Raw genomic sequence first — 18,925 nt, 5'->3', positions numbered from 1 at the left:
CTCACAGCAGCCCAGTGATTCCGGCCATGAAAGCCTTCGACAGCACATTCCATCCTGAGAGCTTCTCAGCCCCGCCCCCTAGTGGCCAGGTGTGGGAAGAAGGTGTGCCACCCCCCAGTCGTGCTGCTTACCTGCTTGGTCTAGAGGGGGTTAATGGCTGGAAGGGAACCAGGAAGGGTGCCACCTGGGAGGGATGGGCTGCCCGAAGGGACACCTGGGTGGGGCAAGGCCCTGGTCCAGCCAAAGGCATGGCGCTGCTGCTCAGGTAGAGCCTTGGAAGGCTCCGCCCCTCCCCTGGCGCACCTGGAGGCTCAGAAGACTCACCTGGCGGAGGTAAAGGGGGCGACTTTCAGCCTCTCTCTCTCTTTCTCTTTCCTTTCGTCCACCAGGGATGCATCTACACTAGGCATGGCCAACTTGGGCCCTCTCTCCAGGTGTTTTGGACTCCAACTCCCACCATTCCTAACAGCCTCAGGCCCTTTCCTTTTTTCGCTTAAGCGGCTGAGGGGGAAAAGGAAGGGGCCTGAGGCTGTTAGGAATGGTGGGAGTTGGAGTCCAAAACACCTGGAGAGAACCCATGCCTAGTCTACACTGTGCAGTTTGTACCACTTCAACTGCCACCAACTTCACCCTCTTTCTCAGATCCCTCCGACATGCCTTTGCATTGGTCCCCTTCCCTGGAGAGTTTTCCCAGCCTTCGGGAAGCCTTTCCCAGGCCTCGTCCGGCTTTCCCTCCCACCCTCAAAACCTTTCTTCGGCCTGAGCCTTTTATTGTTCTCCCTCCATCGTCAATATTTGCTCCCAGGGCTGAGCCCATCTAGGCAAGCAGGGGCTGCCAGGCATTATACTCTCCTTCATGCAACACCCCTTATTCACACTGAGAAAATCAAGGCAGAAAACCTGCACAATATCTGCTCCGAGCCGGGTTATCTGAGTCCACACTGCCATATAACCCAGTTCAAAGCAGATCATGTGGGATTTTATTCAGTTGTGTGGAAGAAGTCTGAGATCCTGCCTTTGAACTTCATGTAAGATTTTCTTCCTTCCTCTCTCTCTGGTGTCTACACTGTATAATTAAGGCTATTTGACACCCCTATAACTGCTGCGGGTCATTGTGGAGTGTTACAAAGTATTTAGCCTTCGGTGGGTCGTTGTGCATTTTCCGGGCTGTATGGCCATGTTCCAGAAGCATTCTTTCCTGACGTTTCGTCCACATCTATGGCAGGCATCCTCAGAGGTTATGAGGTATATTGGAAAACTAAGCAAGGAAGGTTTATATTTCTGGAAGGTCCAGGGTTGGGAGAAAGGACTCTTGTCTGTTGGAGGCCAGTGTGAATGTTGTCGATGTAGATGTGGGCAAAACGTCAGGAGAAACTGCTTCTGGAACATGGCCATACAGCCCAGAAAATGTACAGCAACCCAGTGATTCTGGCCATGAAAGCCTTCGACAGCACATACTTAGCCTTCTCTGCCAACAAGTACTGGTGCCTCACTGAACTTTTAATTTATTTTGTATTAAAAGTATTGCGTAAATTAGTATAAAACTGATAAAAAATAGAAGGAGCACAAGCAGCTAAATATCTTTTGACTAAAAACAGGCAACAGCGACCACATTGTCTGTAGCCTCAAACAGTTCTTCCTCTGTACATGAGTCTGGGCATTGTGGGCAAGCATACAGATGTGGAGTTGTCTGTTCTGCTCCACAGTTGCACAAAGTGGAGAATTCTTTTAGGTAGTGCCATTTTGTCTTTTGATCTGCCTGCTTGAAAGAGCCTCCTTGAAGACTGAGTAAATACAGTCGGGAGTCCCCTGGGCAACGTTTCTTGTAAACGGCTAATTTTTCCAAACCCAAAAGCACTGCTTTTAAACAGTGTACATTGGAGGTGTGTTTTTTTCCACAAATGGATGAATACCAAAGATCTTTATCAAGAACATTGCTAAAGATTATGTCTATTAATATATAGAAGGTTTGTAACTTGCTAAGGAAGTGCTCACCGAACAACAAAGCCCCTGTTCCATAGTAGTGGACCATAGCAGTTAATGTAGTGCCAAAACTCCATTAATTCTCCAGGAGAGGCAGTTTCCTTTTCTGGTTAATGTTGTGAACTGCTTTGCCTCTTGGACAGCCGTGTGTGTATATATAGACCCTTCCTTATGCTATCCAAACCATATATATATGTGTGTGTATGTACACACACACACACATACACACACACACACACATTGCTTTGGATAGCACAGGGAAGGCTTAACATCCCTGTGGTATTTGTTTTGCTGCCTGTGCCCTTGTTCAGAAGATCTCCCTTCACTTTCTGTCCCCTTGATAATTGGATTTTGAAAAGTTTGGCTTGCTGTGGAAACAAGGTTTGGTGATAAAGTTTCAGTTGAGACCTCTTTCCCCCATGATAACTCTTTCAGAATATCCCTTCCAAGAGTTAGATTTTTCTCACTTCCTCTTGTCTCACCCTTGTTCTTAACTGTGCATCATTGTAAAAACATTAGGAAGAACCTCCTAACTGAGAGAGCTGTTCAGTAGTGGAACTCTCTGCCTTGGAGTGTGGTGGAGGTTCTTTCTTTGAAGTCTTTCAAACAGAGGCAGGATGGCCATATGTTGGGCGTGCTTTGAATGCGATTTTCCTGCTTCTTAGCAGGGGGTTGGACTTGGATGGTCCATGAGGTCTTTTCCAACTCTATGATCCTATGAAGTCATATATTTGTAACCCGAGGACTGCCTGTACGCTGTAGGTGCAACCCTCATGTGCCTTTTAGAGTCATTTCCCACTTATGATAACCCTATCATGGGGTTTTCCTGGCAAGATTTGTTCAGTGGCAAGATTTGCCCTCCTTTGAGGCTGAGAGTGTGTGACTTGCTCAAGGTCTCCCAGGGGGTTTCTGTGGCAGAGGAGGGATTTGAATCCATTTCCAGAGTCTTAATCCAATGCCAAAACCACCACCACACTGATTCTCATGCCTCCCATTACTCAAACATTATATTTTTATTGCAGGGCCATTGTTCCAGGCATTTTAACATTTTGTTGCCCTTTGCAGCATCTTTTCATAAAATATAATTGTTTTAGGTGTGTTACTAGAACTCTACATACACAGCACTTCAGAAATGGGAAGTAAAAGAGTGGCACTTACACTTTCTGTTCTCTTTCTAGTTGTGCTGGACTTGGCATTCTTTCTCTTTCTCTCCCTCGCTCTCTTGGCTTCATGATTCATTTTTCAGTGCCGGTTACATCACTGATATAGTGGGGCACGAGTAACTTATTAATGTAGCCTCTATTAATTAGCTACTTTCAAGGTCTGTTGGACTATAATTCCCATCCTCACCTGATCAAATGGAGTGAGAGGTGTTGTAGCACAAACATCTTGAGGGCATCCAGTTAGGAATGGCTGCCATAATCATCTACCTAGTTTATTGTTCCTGTTTGTTTAAGTGATAAGAAGTCCCAAGAGCAAGAGCAATTTGCATTTTCTCAAGGGACAGCCAAAAAGGAGGAATCATGCGTCAATCACCTTTATTATAGTGTAACACCTACTCTACATCAGACGTTGGTCTATAAAGAAATAGGATCTACAGACTTCAGTGAGTCTACCTCTATAGGTAAGTGGCTTCGTTATATTGTACAGCCTTACTTTATACAGTGTCTCTGTGATATATAATTTATTTACAAAAATACAAGCGGAGTATAAATTGATGTTAAGAGGCAGCAGGTTTGTTATACTTCACAAGGCATGTAAAGTTTGTCTCAAGAAACCAGCATTTTCTGCTCATCATGTCAAGGTGAAGTGGACATTAATATCAGAATTATTGAACAGCCTCACACAGCAAGCTCAGAACAGCCCTTTCCCAGGTTTCCATTTGTGCTTCCTAATTGTTATACTGTATTTTTCCCAGTTTGTGGATTCTCCATCCAATGCCCTACCTTTTTGTTGTATTTCATAATGCAAATCCTTCTGAAGCAAGACAGCAATCTGTTATGATAGTACCCTTAGTTTGTATATACCAGAGCAGCCATCCTCAAACGGCGGCCCTCCAGCTGTTTTGGCCTCCAACTCCCAGAAGCCCTTGCCAGCTTGTTCAATGGCCAGGAATTCTGGGAATTGGAGGCCCAAACAGCTGGAGGGCCGCAGTTTGAGGATGCCTGTACCAGAGTGTTACCAAAGTGAAAGACTGGGAAGTTTTTGGTTGGTTGGTTTTCTGACAGTATAATAGGTATATATGTGATATTGCAGAAGTACATCTTCAGAAGTGTACTATGCTGTTTGTTTTAACCACTAAGGAATAAAAATCTGACAGTGATTCTATAATGTATAAGTAATTCTTCAGACTACAAACCTCGGCTAGTAAACTTTGGAATAAAGCCACTGATGTAATACCTAATGTTTCTAAAATTCGTAGTACATTTACAATCAGGATATAAGGACTGATAGATCAATTTATTTATACCATTAGCAGCATATCACAGTTTCCCCATAATTTTTATCTAAACAGTATTTTTGTCTATTAAAAATTAATTTTGAGTTGGATGAAAACTAAACTAATCACACTTCAGTCCTGTTGAAGTAAGTGAAAAGGTAGTTAATGTTATATGGTACTTTCTGTAATGGAACCTAAAAGTAACTTAGTCTTGATGCAGATAAATTACATTTTATTGTTTGATTAATTCGGTAGAAAATGCTGTTCTAAAACCTATCTATATGATTGTCATGGATTCACCTACTGATTAATTGTTTGGGGAATTTTGCCCCTTTTGTGGACAGAGGTCTAGTGTTCTTGTTCACTTGTAACATTGTTCCATAGAGGTCAAATGTATCTTTACTGATGAGTCCAGTGAAGCAACAAAATGTCATTAACTTGGGAAATGAGTTTTACTTCTTCTGCTAATTCAACTGTTTTTGAACACATTGTTAGTTGTACAAGATTCCAATGCAACTTTAATCAATAACTTTTTATACTAATTTCAGTGAGACCCAAATGTAAGCAATATTGTCAGTTTTCAACTAATTGTAAGGATTGTTTGTGTTTTAATAGTGCATGTATGACAGGAGCTGATTGGATGCTATCTATGGGTGCATCTGTGCTATAGATTTAATTCAGTTTGATACAACTTGAAGTGCCTTGGCTCTATGCTATGGAGTCATGGGAGTTCTTGTTTGGTGAAGCAACAGCACTGTTTGGCAGAAAAGGCTAAAGAACCTGTAAAACTATAATTCCTAAGATTCCATAGCACTGAGCCATGACAGCCAAATTGATGTCAAACTGCATTAACTCTACAGTGTGGATACACTCCATGAGATCCTAAGTGAGAAAAGGCACAATTGTCTCATTTCCCAGTATCACTGTACCATTATGAAATTATGTCGATCACAGATGGGCAAAGATGTCAGACTTTAATTCCTATCATGTCAGACTAAGATGTCAGACTTTAATTCCTTAGCCAGTTCAACTAGTAGTAATAAATAATGGCAGTTATAGTCCAACAACTGGAAATACATAGTTGCCTATCCTAGATGGGGAGATGTGAACACTAACATATTGTACTATTGTGAATCCTTATGAAATGCTTCATTTTGAAACTCTGAAAATACAAACCACAACATTTTGGCTTGAATTCTACTCTCATTCTTGTGTATACCCTCTGTTCACTGCTTGATACATGGACCTGGTTGGGATTAAATGATAGGATTCACACTCTTCCCACTCAAATCAACACCCTGCACTAGTAATGCATATCTTTCCTGGCTGAAACCCAAAACAATGGGAAATATATAGTTATCCTCAGATGTAAATTTATTTCCAATCACATACTTTTTTATTGTGTCAGAAGGGACTTGAGAACATACTGCAAGTCGCTATTGATGTGAAAGAATTGACCATCTACAGAGACGTTGCCCAGGAGACGCACATATGTGTTACCGTCCTGCTGGGAGGCTTCTCTCATGTCCCCGCAAGCTAGAGCTGACAGACGGTCGCTCACCCCATCTTGCAGATTTGTACCAACAACCTTCAGGATAATATATACTAGTGCTAAAGGAGAATTCTGAATCACTGCATTTTTGTTTACTTATGTTTTGTTTGTAAATACAGTAGAGTCTCACTTATCCAACATAAACGGGCGGGCAGAATGTTGGATAAGCGAATATGTTGGATAATAAGGAGAGATTAAGGAGAAGCCTATTAAACAACAAATTAGGTTATGATTTTACAAATTAAGCACCAAAACATCATGTTATACAACAAATTTGACAGAAAAAGTAGTTCAATATGCAGTAATGCTAGGTAGTAATTACTGTATTTACAAATTTAGCACCAAAATATCACGATGTATTGAAAACGTTGACTACAAAAATGTGTTGGATAATCCAGAACGTTAGATAAGCGAATGTTGGATAAGTGAGACTCTACTGTAGTCATATAAAGTATCACTTAGCTGAGTTTGCATCATACACCTTGCAGTGTGTTTTTAAATAGAAAGCTTTATTCAAAGCAAAGCAACTCAAAACAGCCAGCCACAATTCTTGCCACATTTTAAAATGAATACTCAGATCTCCATATATGACATACATATGATCTTTGCCACTACGAACTATCAGATCCTTCTCTTAATGGAATGGTATGTGAACCATTTGTCAGATGATGGTGTTGAAGTGCTAATGAGTTGTGTGTATTTGTTTAACCTTCTGTTCAGGATACACGACAGGGCTGTCTTCTCTTGAACAATCCTCTTGCTTCTTCACAAACTGGACAAACTCTTGAAAGTTGGAATTAACTGGAATGGATCGTTATAGATATTTCATCTTCAACCAAAAAAGTATGGTTGTGCTGGGACTTTTACAAATAGCTTGTGCTGCACTTTGCATTGTCAGCGGAGTAATAGATGGTGGTCACCGAAGGGAATCAGCACTGAGTAAATCTAAGATACCCATCTGGGCTGGAATGGTGAGCTATTTTACCCTCACTTTCTTTATATTAGATACAGACAGAACATTCTGCATTTTTAATTTCCTCCTTGCTTTCTGTTGGAGAAAGCTTGCCATCCCTTACTTCATAAGAGAGCATGTATATCATAAGGTGTACAGCTGAATGCACTTCTGTGATTGATGTGTTCAGCTGCAGTCCTAAAGAGATACAATTCACACCCTGAAAATGTGACTAGTGTGGAATACAATCTCCAGAATCCTCTAACCAGCATTGTCAGAGATATGGGATTCTGGAAGTTGTAGTTGAAAAAAAGTAACCCTTTTAAATTTTGGTTGTAATGCTTTCACTTGTTGGATGGAATAACTTCTTTCAATTTGCAAGAGCAGAAGATCCAGCTTTTCAGAATAAATTAGCTTACTTAAAATAAACTATTCTAATTCTGTTACTAGTTTATAATACTAGTTACTAGTTTATAATTTAGTCGTAAATTAACCAAATCAATAATTTATTATCAGCATTTCAACTTTTTTTCTTCCTTTAGACCCTATCTATGTATTGTTAATATTGGGAATTAAACATTTGATAGCTAATTTAACTTAGATTTTTTTTAAAAAATATTACCCAAATAGTTCAACTACACAGTTCATATACATTGAAGCCTGTGTCTGTGTAGTATGGTGTCTGTGTAGTATGGTGGGTTATTCTGTCTCTGACATTAATATCCTCATATAGCAATTAATTGTCCACAAAAATACATATCTGTGTAAATGGCCAAAATATTAACCCTAGATTTCATAGCTAGCAGAATAATAATACTATCTCCAATTTCAAAATGCCTTTTCTTGAAAGAAGTAACCCTTATAGTGGAACAAATCCTTGCTTGCCTACTATTTGCACTTTATAAACCTGGTGTCTCTTATTGTAAAGCTGCTTACCTGGGGTGGAGACCACTTAAGAAAGTGTAGCTGCTATGCAACTATTTCAAGAGAACAGCAGAGAAATGTCGCATAAACACTATTATGATGACTGGTGGTTGTACAGTTTAGGGCCCAGAGTCATTTCATAGTACAGCATACCATGAAATACATTGATATGTTTGGGTCATTACAACACCTAATAATAATAATAATAATAATAATAATAATAATAATAATAATAATAATAATAATAATAATAATTGGATGCTGTGCCAAAAGATCTCAGCCGGCATTTGGAAACAACAGACATTGACAAAATTACGATCTGCCAACTGCAAAAGGCCACCCTACTGGGATCTGCACGCATCATCCGAAAATACATCACACAGTCCTAGACACTTGGGAAGTGTTCGACTTGTGATTTTGTGAAACGAAATACAGCATATCTATCTTGTTTGCTGTGTCATACAATAATAATAATAATAATAATAATAATAATAATAATAATAATAATAATAACAACCACCTCAGGATCAGACTGCAAAGGCTCTGGCATAGACTAGTGTAGGTGGTCCCGGTGGTGATCGGCACACTGGATGCCTGCCAAAAGATCTCAGCCGGCATTTGGAAACAATAGACATTGACAAAATCACGATATGTCAACTGCAAAAGGCCACCTTACTGGGATCTGCACGCATCATCCGAAAATACATCACACAGTCCTAAACACTTAGGAAGTGTTCGATTTGATACGAAATCCAGCATATAGATCTTGTTTGCTGTGTCATACTATGTCTTTGTGTCAATAATAATAATAATAATAATAATAATAATAATAATAATAATAATCATAATAATATATTTAATTAATAATGTTTTATTTATATCCCACCACCATCTCCCCGAAGGGACTTGGGGCAGCTCATAAAAGCACTCTAAGGTGCCACACACATAAAATACACACTACATAAGCATATAAAACAATAACAACATACATTTACACAAGACTTTTACCTAAAAAGGTCACATAATAAAATTTTAAATTCCATAAAAATGCTGCATTACCTGCGGATAAAAATTGTTATCTTCAAGTATCAATCCAAAGTGCCGGAGGGAAGCAGTCACTAAGTCCTTGAGTCTAACCACTAACATTCTAATCAAGGTCAAAGGCCTGTTTAACAAGCTGAGTTTTCAGATTAGACCAAAAAATTGAAGAGTAGGGGCTAACCTAATCTCTCTAGGGAGGCAATTCCAGAGCTTGGGGGCCACCACCGAGAAGGCCCTCTCTCTCTCGTTCTCACCAACCATGCTTGGAACGGAGGTGGGACCGAGATAAGGACCTTCCTGGCAGATCTCAGAACCCGTACCAAAGAACTCAACAGCTGTTTCTATGCTAAGATTAACCACAATGTATTACTTGCAAAGTTTTGAAATTAATCCCAATTCTACTCTGCAGTTCATGAGTATTCCTGGAATTATGGCTTTGTTTTCTTCCCAGAAGAAGAATCCCATTCTGGTATGTTTCTGTTTAACTTTAGCGGTTTGTTTAAAGAAGGATTTCATATTCATCTTTCTTTAAGCTAGAGGTGGGGAAATTCTAGAGATCTGAAAATTGAGTCTTTACCCATAGTGAGCTTCCCCAATCCTTGTGAAATAAACTTTCTACTCCATCTATATCTAAACCTAGATTTATGGTATTGTAAAATTTAGAACTTAACTGTTATTTTTTTTAAGTAACATGTCAGACCAAGAATGCTAGGGACAAAGTGACAGTGATACTTTTGAGGATAACTTAGGAAAATATCCTATTTCGGGAAATGTAGCTAGTAGTTACACAGAGATTTGTTGTCATAACTATGTCTCTTGATTGCAACCCAATAAAACCTACCTTATAAGTCAAGCAGCCCCATCAACAGAGGGATTTCCAAGGTCCTGGAGAACAGGGCAGTGAGTGAAGTGTTCACCCCTGCCCTTTCTGTTAGAAGAGTTGGAAAGATTAGGCAGCTGCATGGGGGAGATAGGGCACAGAAGGAGCAAAGCATACCCTTGTTGGTGAACTAAAGTCATCTTTATTATAATAGGAAAGGTACCTGGGATCAGATCCTCTGATATAGGACAGTGTGGAAGGGGCCTAAGGCTGCCTACATCTTAAGGGGGTTGAGAAAGAAGTGAGGAATGGAACCGCAATGAAAAGGAGGTGGAGAAAGACCCTGAGAAATATCAATCTATGTCACACAGTGGGGCAGGAATAGTTTCCATAAGAGGGAAGAGTTTCAGGTTAGTCTAACATTCTAAACACTGTCTGCAATTTTCCTACCACTGCTATAAGACACTCTTCTTGTGCAAAGCATTGTTGCATCCCAACATGTTCAGAGTTCGTCCACAACTGCTAAAAGAGAGTTGGGTGCTTCTTCAATCACCACCCTACTACAAGGTGCCTTGGAAACCCCTCTGCTGACAGGGCACCCTGGCTTCTTTGAAAGGTTTTGTAGAGCTCTTTTGGTCATTGCAATGGTTCAATGACCATGAAAATGAACTGAATCTTAAGTACTGACACTTCATTAGGACTTCTAGTGCGTTTTGTTAGATGAAGCTCAACATTTTTTTTCTTTAATCAACTGTTTTTGTAATAAAATTGTGTTCTTTATTCAGGATAAAATCTACAACTCTTGTTTTGAGGCAATGATGTAAATTTTGTGTTTAGCATTTAAAAAAAAAACAACAACAGTGTGATATAGTGGTTTCATTGTTGGGCTAGACATGAGAAGCCTTGGATTTGAATCCCTGCTCAGTCATGTAAATCCATTTGGTGGCATTGGGATGTCACACTCTCTCAGCCTCGGAAGAAGGCAAGGGAAATTCCCTCTGAACAGATTCTGCCAAGAAATCCCAATGATAGAGTCACCTTAGGGTCACCATAAATTAGAAATGACTTGAAGGCTCACAACAACAACAACAACAACACATCTTAGCAAATGTAAGGGAAGGCGGGAGGGGGGAAGAAAAGAAAGGAATGAAGAAACAGAAATGAAACTTGGATTGGCCAGAATTTCATTTCTGGTTTTATACAACTTTTTTTTGAGGGCGTTAAGGGACATAATAAGGTGCCAAGCAGCTTATAAAGGAGAACTACCTCTCCTTAAGGCTACTAGGAGTGCCATTTTTGGGCATCCAAAATATTTTTGTTGGGAACATCAGGGAGAAATGGAAAAGGACATAATCAGATCTAGCCATTGCACAAATCTTGTTCAAACCTGTATCTTTATTTTGAAAAATTGCATAGAATTATTGCTGGGCGTAATGGAGCCTCCGGTGGCTCAGTATGTTAAAGCGCTGAGCTGATGAACTTGCAGACCGAAAGGTCCCAGGTTCAAATCCGGGGAGTGGATTGAGCGCCCGCTGTTAGCTCCAGCTTCTGCCAACCTAGCAGTTCGAAAACATGCAAATGTGAGTAGATCAATAGGTATCGCTCCAGCGGGAAGGTAATGGCGTTCCATGCAGTCATGCTGGCCACATGACCTTGGAGGTGTCTACAGATAACGCCGGCTCTTCGGCTTAGAAATGGAGATGAGCACCAACCCCCAGAGTCGGACATGACTGGACTTAACGTCAGGGGAAACCTTTACCTTTTTAATGGTGGTATTTGAATCATGTTAATTTATCTTTTCACTGTTTGGATTGATGTACAAATTGATTCATTGGTTCATATTCAAGTTTGTCTTCTCTATCCCTTTTCCTTTTGTGCAGGTGTATGCAATGATGATTGCTTCTGCATTTTCCTGTTTCACAACTCTAATTGTAATCATCTATGCCTCGATAACATTAGAATATGGTGAAAAATATAAGGGCTTAGATGTTGTGCCCTCTAATCATCCAGCTGTAAGTATTCATTCTGAGTTTATTTTGCATCTGTACTTTATGAAAACACTGGTCACTCTTTCAGAGACTATAGCACTATACTGTGGATACCAGTTTTGGAACCTGAAATATGGAATAAAATAGTGTAAATATGATAGTAACCATACACTGGTTAAAAATGCAGTTTAAGTTTTAAAAGGTATGATTCTGAGTTAAAGGAAAGTGAAAAAGTAAAACATATGCTTTGAAATACTGTGAGCCAGCTAATAAATAATAACAATGTAATATAATAATAATAATAATAATAATAATAATAATAATAATAATAATAATAATAATAATAAATGTCAAGGTTTCCCCTTGACATTAAGTCTAGTCGATTCTGACTCTGGGGAGTGGTGCTCACCTCCATTTCTAAGCCGAAGAGCCAGCATTGTCCGTAGATGCCTTCTAGGTCATGTGGTCAGCATGGCATGACTGTATGGAGCGCTGTTACCTTCCCGCTGAAGCAGTACCTGTTGATCTACTCACATTTGCATGTCTTCGAACTGCTAGGATGGCATAAGCTGGGGCTAACAATGAGAACTCACCCCTCCCACGGATTTGAATTGCTGACCTTCCAGTCAGCAAATTCTGCAGCTTAGCAGTTTAACCCACTGCACCACCACAGCGGGTTAAATTACTTAATATGATAATTAAAATAGATTCAGCACATCTAAAAAATATAACCACACTGTAAAATAAAGAGGAATTAATACATTACGAAACCTTAAAGCATTTTTACACCAGCCAGCTTTTGACCTTTTGGCAGTTAAATCATACAAAACAGAAGTTTCAAACACATGGCTTTTGGCACTTGAAATTGCTCAGTTATAACTTTTTCAAAACTGTATTTTATTACTTTTAAAAGTTTTTAGAGTTCATTTTAATGTGTTTTAAAATGTTTTTTCTCTTTGCATCATTTGAATTGCTTTTATTTGTCCATCATCTCAAGAAGTCTTGTGGGTAGGGAGGCAAAATAGAAACATTTTAAGCAAAGAAACAAATAAAATTGTACCTAGAAACACTTTAATAAATAAAAGGTATACTATTCCACTAACCCCCCCCCCCCCCCCGTAGCGCAGTAGGTTGAACCGTTGAGCTAAAAGTCAGCAAGTTCAAATCCGGGGAGCGGGGTTAGTCCCAGCTTCTGCCAACCTAGCAGCTCAAAAACATGCAAATGTGAGTAGATTAATAGGTACTGTTTCTGCAGGAAGGTAACAGTGCTCCATGCAGTCATGCTGGCCACATGACCTAGGAGATGTCTACAGACAACGCTGGCTCTTCAGCTTAGAAATGGAGATGAGCACCAACCCCCTGAGTCAGACATGACTAGACTTAATGTCAAGGGAACTCTTTACCTTTGCCTTTTATACCATTCCACTATATCTAGTTACTTGTCAGTATTTTTGTTTCCTACTTGAACCAGAAACTGTTCACATTGTCATTATCATAAGTATGCTTTGGCAAACGTTTTTCAGATCAACTTTTAATATGAAAATCTGTCAATTTTGACTGTTGGTTTAGGATAGAAACCAAATGAGTATTTTCAAATGAAACCAGTGTAGCCAATTAAGATTTACATTCAAATTAAAGCTTCCAGAAGATGGGGGGAGAGGGAATTATTGTGGAGCCTACGTAGTGCCATCATCTTTTGTCATAGTTAGGGTGAGAAATATTGTCATAACTATGTTGATATTGTATTGTTCTGTACAACAGTAAATTTGTGAGACCTTTTAGAGTTGATTTACAGACAAAGGGCAGGCAGGCAGATGTGTCTGAAAAGTTTTGTGATTTCATGAAACAGAAGGAATATTTATTTTCAAAATGTTGTAACTGCAAACTTTCACTCTAATAGTGTAATTCATTTTACATTGATTAATAACGCACACATATTTCATGTTACAGGCATTTGTACTTGATAAACTTGTGGAAGGAGCCAACATCACACTCCTAATTGCATCTATTGCTAGTGCCTTGATTGTGCTAATAATTGCCTATGTTAGTAGCCGAAGTCTTCCAGGTTGTTCCTGCTATGATAGCGTCACTGGATTTGTAAGTAGCATCATCATCTTAAATAGCTGTGATGTATTCATATAAAAATCATAGGCATTTCACACAATGTAAGCTGTGGTGGAGCCCCTGGTGGCACAGAGGATTGAACCCCTGAGCTGCTGAACTTGCTGACCAAAAGGTTAGCAGTTCGAATCTGGGAATTCGAGCTCCCATTATTAGCCTCAGCCTAGCAGTTCAAAAATACACAAATGTGAGTAGATCAATAGGTACCACTCTGGCGGGAAGGTAACGGCGCTCCATGCAGTCATGCTGGCCACATGATCTTGGAGGTGTCTATGGACAACGCTGGCTCTTTGGCTTAGAAATGGAGATGAGCACCAACCCCCAGAATCGGACATGACTAGACTTAATGTCAGGGGAAAACCTTTACCTAAGCTGTGGTGAGTTTTCCAAAAGGTTGTGTGAGAGTTATCAGTGTTGTGACATAGATCCACGATTCCCTTTGTGACATTGATCCATGATTCCCTTTTAAAGGTTTCCTCAGTGAATAGGGCTTTTACTATATTTTCAAGGATGCCTCCTCTTTAGAGAGTGACATAATCTATTATTTGCGGATTTTCCATATTTATATATTGTCTAGATTGGCATTTTTGTTCTACTTATTATTCGGTATAAATGATTTGAAGAGAAAACCTTATTTAATTGCAAGAATCCTATAATACCTATTATACTAATTTGATAAATATTTTTGTAATTGATAAAACCTATTTTAGTTTTTTCATCCTCTTTTTGTTTGCAGGAGTGGTTACATTCTAATGAAGACCAACTGCAAACTTCAGAATTAGCTTACATTTCATCTGGTATGTAGGTGCTTTCTCTTCTTTTAATATCACTGCTGGAGTTGCTTAAGGTTGTTGTTGCATGCCTCTGACTTATGGAGACTGATAGAGGTTTTTCTTAGGAGTCATAGGGGTTTTCCCGCAAGATTGAAAGTTTGCCTCTGCTTTCTTCTGAGGCTGAGAGAGTGTGATTTACAAAGTTCACCCAGTTTCTGTGACTGAGCAGGGGTTTCTGTGGCTGAGCAGAGGTTTGAACTCTGGTCTGCTAGAGTCCTGGTCCAATGCATCACACTGGCATTTTTTCTTTTGGAGTTCCTATATTTGCATCTCAAATTATGAATATGTAAGGGCTTTAGGGTTTGTGACTTACGTTCATCACCCACATGTACCTTTATATTTCTTTCTGTTCTGTTCTAGGTCAAACAGATCGAATTTTTATTTCTCCAGTAAAACTTTCAGATGTAAATGTGGAAGAAGAAGATGATGAAATTGCTAAACCCCCTCCATATATCCGTTTCCCTTAAAAGATCTACAAGAATATGTTTAAGAGACTCTTGATAATAACTTAAGAGCCTATTTTTAAAATTCTGTGAAATTCTTCCAGCAATAACTCACAAAGTACAGGCATCCTTGAACAGAGGATTGTGAAAATTCAAGACTGGTGACCTATTTCCTATTTAGCCAAGGCATTTCATCTCATTGTCCTATATATGTTAACTTAATCCCCCAACTTTTTATATAAGAATTGTTGTATCATTGTCATTATAAATAAAATATGACAACAATGGTAATAGCAGTAAGCACCCTGAGTAAGACATAGGGATCTCTATGCAGGAAAATATTTTTGAATGTATATTTTGTTGTTGGGAATTATGGGTGCAGGGTATTCTTGTGCAATTGCTGATTTTACCATCAGTATGGAAAGAAGAAAACAGTGTATAATGTGACTATTAGCTGATGGTATCTCTCACTTCTCACATGTCATAGACTCCAATTACCCACATTAGCACCTATGTGCCTACCATCAAAAAAGTTACTACTTCAGAGAAATATTATTATCCTATTATAATAAATTCTCAATTGAGCTAAAAAATTCACTAAAAAGGATATAACCTTGACAAATAATCCTTTTTATAGTTTCATTTTTAAGAGAGATAGATCAACAAAATAGACAAGGACTTTAAATAGCCATGTCTGTGGTTACCTGGTTCAAATAAAGTTCTCCAGATAAACAGGGAAAGTCAGTAAAATTTTTGTAATATAAAATGTTAAATATCTTACATAATTTGTATTGACATGTAAATGAATTTATGTCTGCATTAACATTTATGAGGGTGGAGAAAGGGAGAGACTAATGATTTAATTGCTAACTATCATCATCCTATCCTTCTACAAGATGGATACAATTCCCTTCCCTGACTTTTATACCAGGACACACAAAAGGGAATGTGGTAGTGGAAAGTCAGGAAAGAGGATCACATATCAATCAGACTCTTATTGACAGCATTCTTGTCCTCTAATGGAAGGAAAAGGGCACATCTATATATATAAAAGAGTGATGGAATCCCGGCGACCAACAAAACAACAAAACTAAACACCCCACAACCTAGAAAATTGACAGCACAACCCCTCATCCATGCCTCTAGGCTGATACAACAAAAAGAAAAGAAAAATAAAGTCCTAATTAGAGGTAGAGGAATAATTGTTTTCTAAGGACCACAGACAGTAGAAGCACAGAAAATAGCACAAAGAACACCACTCTAAAAACAAGGGAATTCCAGACAGGAGACCATCAGGGCTAGCTAACACCTCCCAACAAAAAGTTCACTCAGGGAGGAAGCAACCAGGCTTTAAAGCTGCAAGGCCATTACATGCTAATAATTTTGCCTAATTGCAGCATTCATACTTGCCTCCAACAGGCAAAAAAAAAAAAAACCAATCAGAAATATTGTATATTCACAACCTTTACGAAATAATATCCCCTGATGGCGCAGCGTGTTAAAGCGCTGAACTGCTGAACTTCTGGACCGAAACGTCACAGGTTTGAATTAGGGGAGCGGAGAGAGCCCCCACTGTTAGCCCCAGCTTCTGCCAACCCTAAAGTTCAAAAACATGCAAATGAGAGTAGATGTATAGGTACTGCTCCAGCGGGAAGGTAACAGCACTCCATGCAGTCATGCCACGTGACCTTGGAGGTGTCTACGGACAAAGCCGGCTCTTCGGCTTAGAAATGGAGATGAGCACCAACCCCCAGAATCAGACATGACTGGACTTAATGTCAGGGGAAAACCTTGACCCTTTACCTTAACTACCACCAATTCCTCAATACTTTATTTCCCATACCACCATACTTTGCCACAGCAACGCATGGCCGGGCACAGCTAGTTTCCTTATAAGTAACTATTCTAATTGGATAGGCTTTTCTTTAAAAGAATATTAATCACAGCTTAAACAGTAATGTAATAATCAGAGCTAAGGTAGTAAGTGTGTAAAAATAATTCTGTGCGCAAGTATACAAAATAAGAATGAATCACTGTAGAATACCATATTGCCAACAATATCCATATTGCCTAAGTAATTGACATGCAGTTTTCTAGAACTTGAACAAAGTTGGAAAACCCAAAATAGATTAAGAATGTATCTAATTAAATTAACATTAATTATAATGCACAAATATCTGTCTCCAGCTCACAGTAATATATTAAATCACTGTGTAACTAAATCACTAGGCCACAGACATTGAATGAGGTTTGAAGTTTCCAGCTGGTCAAGGATAGGGAGCAGTGTAATTTCCAGCCTTTTCCACAAGTCAATTACAGATGTTACTTCTGAGGGTTTAAAAACACACGCACACATTTCCATTGCTTTTCTTCACACTAGGATGATTCTCAAGTATACTGACTTATCTATTGATGTATCTTTTCTGCAAGGCCCACTTAGCGCAAAGGTCATTGCCTAAAGTGACCTTGGCCAGAGCAATAAGGCAATTGGAGAAGAGAGGGGGGAAAGAGAAGATTCTTCCTCTACCAACATCACTCCAGCCAATGAGCAACTGGCACAGGTCGTGTGTATTTGCTGGCTGTGACAAACAAAAAACAAAAAAACCAGGAGAGGACCATAAGGGTGGCCATCTGACAGTGCTGAACTGACTTTTTGCACTGCTGGAGTGAGGACTTCCTTAAACCAGATGATGGATTAAGCCTTCCAGTATTCGCCACTCTGGATTTTTGTGGGATAAGCGGTCTGTAGATCTGTCCCGTTTTTAAGGTAAAGGTTTTCCCCTGACATTAAGTCTACTCGTGTCAGACTCTGCAGGTTGGTGCTCATCTCCATTTCTTTTCTTTTTTTAAAATATATATTTTTATTGATATCTTATATTTCATTTTGTGAGTATATTGCACATTTAATACAAATGTTCATACCTACACATCATTTATCTATTATCACATTTCTCCATCCTCTTCCCTTCTATATTGTCTACTCACATATCTAATACATCATTCTATTTATTCTTTTTCCTCCCTTCCCCCATCCCCTCCCCCCACCCCTACCCCTTACCACAATTCCATTAGAAATTTAACACCATCCATGAGCACAACTTTTCCCATTTCTGTACAATAATTACATTGGCTTCGCCACTTTTTATCCAATCCGAATATATTGTCCATTTCTCTTTAATTTTCCTCATTTTATCTTCCTTCTTATCCTCAGAGGTTACATTTGCAATAATTTCTGATTGGTCCTGGTCAAACAGTTATTCCAATTCACCATATTCCACTTTTTTTGTCTCTCCAGCCCCAAACTATTACTGCCTTCCCTGCAAGAATCATAGCTTTGAATAGATCTTGATATTTTACGATAATTTATTGTTCCCTAATATTCCCATCCACACTAATTCCATGTTTACTTGGAGTGAAATTTTAAATAATTCCTCTATTTTCCCTGTTATTTTCCCCCCAAAATGTTTTTACCCTTGGACATTCCCACCACATGTGGGCATACCATCCCTTACCTACTCCACAATGCCAACATGTTGAATTTTTATTCCTCATCATATTTGATAATTGTGCTGGGGTGCGGTACCATTTCCATATGAATTTCCTTTCAATTTCTTTCTACTTCTCGATTTTAATTTTTGTGGCCTCTCTTTTTAAGTTCTCTATTATTTGTCTTGTAAGTACCCCCTCTTTTTGCCATTGGTCTTGTAATGTTCTTATGATATATTCCTCATCTTTGATCATCTCCATTTCTAAGCCGATGAGCCAGCGTTGTCTGTAGATACCTCCAAGGTCATGTGATCGGAATGACTGCATAGGGCAACGTTAAGT

The 18,925-nt window shown here is 39.1% G+C and overlaps 1 protein-coding gene across 3 annotated transcripts; it reads left to right on the top strand.

Annotated features, from left to right (window-relative positions):
* The first annotated feature begins 106 nt into the window (after window positions 1-106).
* On the top strand, window positions 107-15,393 carry LOC100555997 (uncharacterized). Of its 3 annotated transcripts, XM_008111881.3 has the most exons (8): window positions 109-333; window positions 3,441-3,607; window positions 6,696-6,946; window positions 9,302-9,361; window positions 11,593-11,724; window positions 13,651-13,797; window positions 14,558-14,618; window positions 15,015-15,393. In XM_008111881.3, the coding sequence occupies exons 3-8, from the start codon at window positions 6,782-6,784 to the stop codon at window positions 15,119-15,121; spliced, it is 672 nt and encodes a 223-aa protein (XP_008110088.2). In that variant the 5' UTR covers window positions 109-333; window positions 3,441-3,607; window positions 6,696-6,781; the 3' UTR covers window positions 15,122-15,393. The 3 variants fall into 3 exon arrangements, with proteins under 3 accessions (XP_003221721.2, XP_008110088.2, XP_008110089.2); XM_003221673.4 differs by lacking the exon at window positions 3,441-3,607 and having other exon boundaries at window positions 107-333; XM_008111882.3 differs by lacking the exons at window positions 109-333; window positions 9,302-9,361 and having other exon boundaries at window positions 2,036-3,607.
* Window positions 15,394-18,925: the final 3,532 nt, after the last annotated feature.

The sequence above is a fragment of the Anolis carolinensis genome, chromosome 5 (assembly GCF_035594765.1).
Source record: "Anolis carolinensis isolate JA03-04 chromosome 5, rAnoCar3.1.pri, whole genome shotgun sequence".
In the NCBI taxonomy this organism is placed as follows: Eukaryota; Metazoa; Chordata; class Lepidosauria; order Squamata; family Dactyloidae; genus Anolis; species Anolis carolinensis.
The sequence above is the reverse complement of the archived record's forward strand: the minus strand, read 5'-3'. Positions and strand labels throughout refer to the sequence as shown.

Bases quoted from the DNA above. Each gene is read 5' to 3' on its own strand.
- LOC100555997 (XM_003221673.4), top strand. From the start codon at position 6,782: ATGGATCGTTATAGATATTTCATCTTCAACCAAAAAAGTATGGTTGTG. The intron at 6,947-9,301 runs GTGAGCTATTTT...TCTACTCTGCAG, and splicing joins TACCCATCTGGGCTGGAATG to TTCATGAGTATTCCTGGAAT. The intron at 13,798-14,557 runs GTAAGTAGCATC...TTTTGTTTGCAG, and splicing joins ATGATAGCGTCACTGGATTT to GAGTGGTTACATTCTAATGA.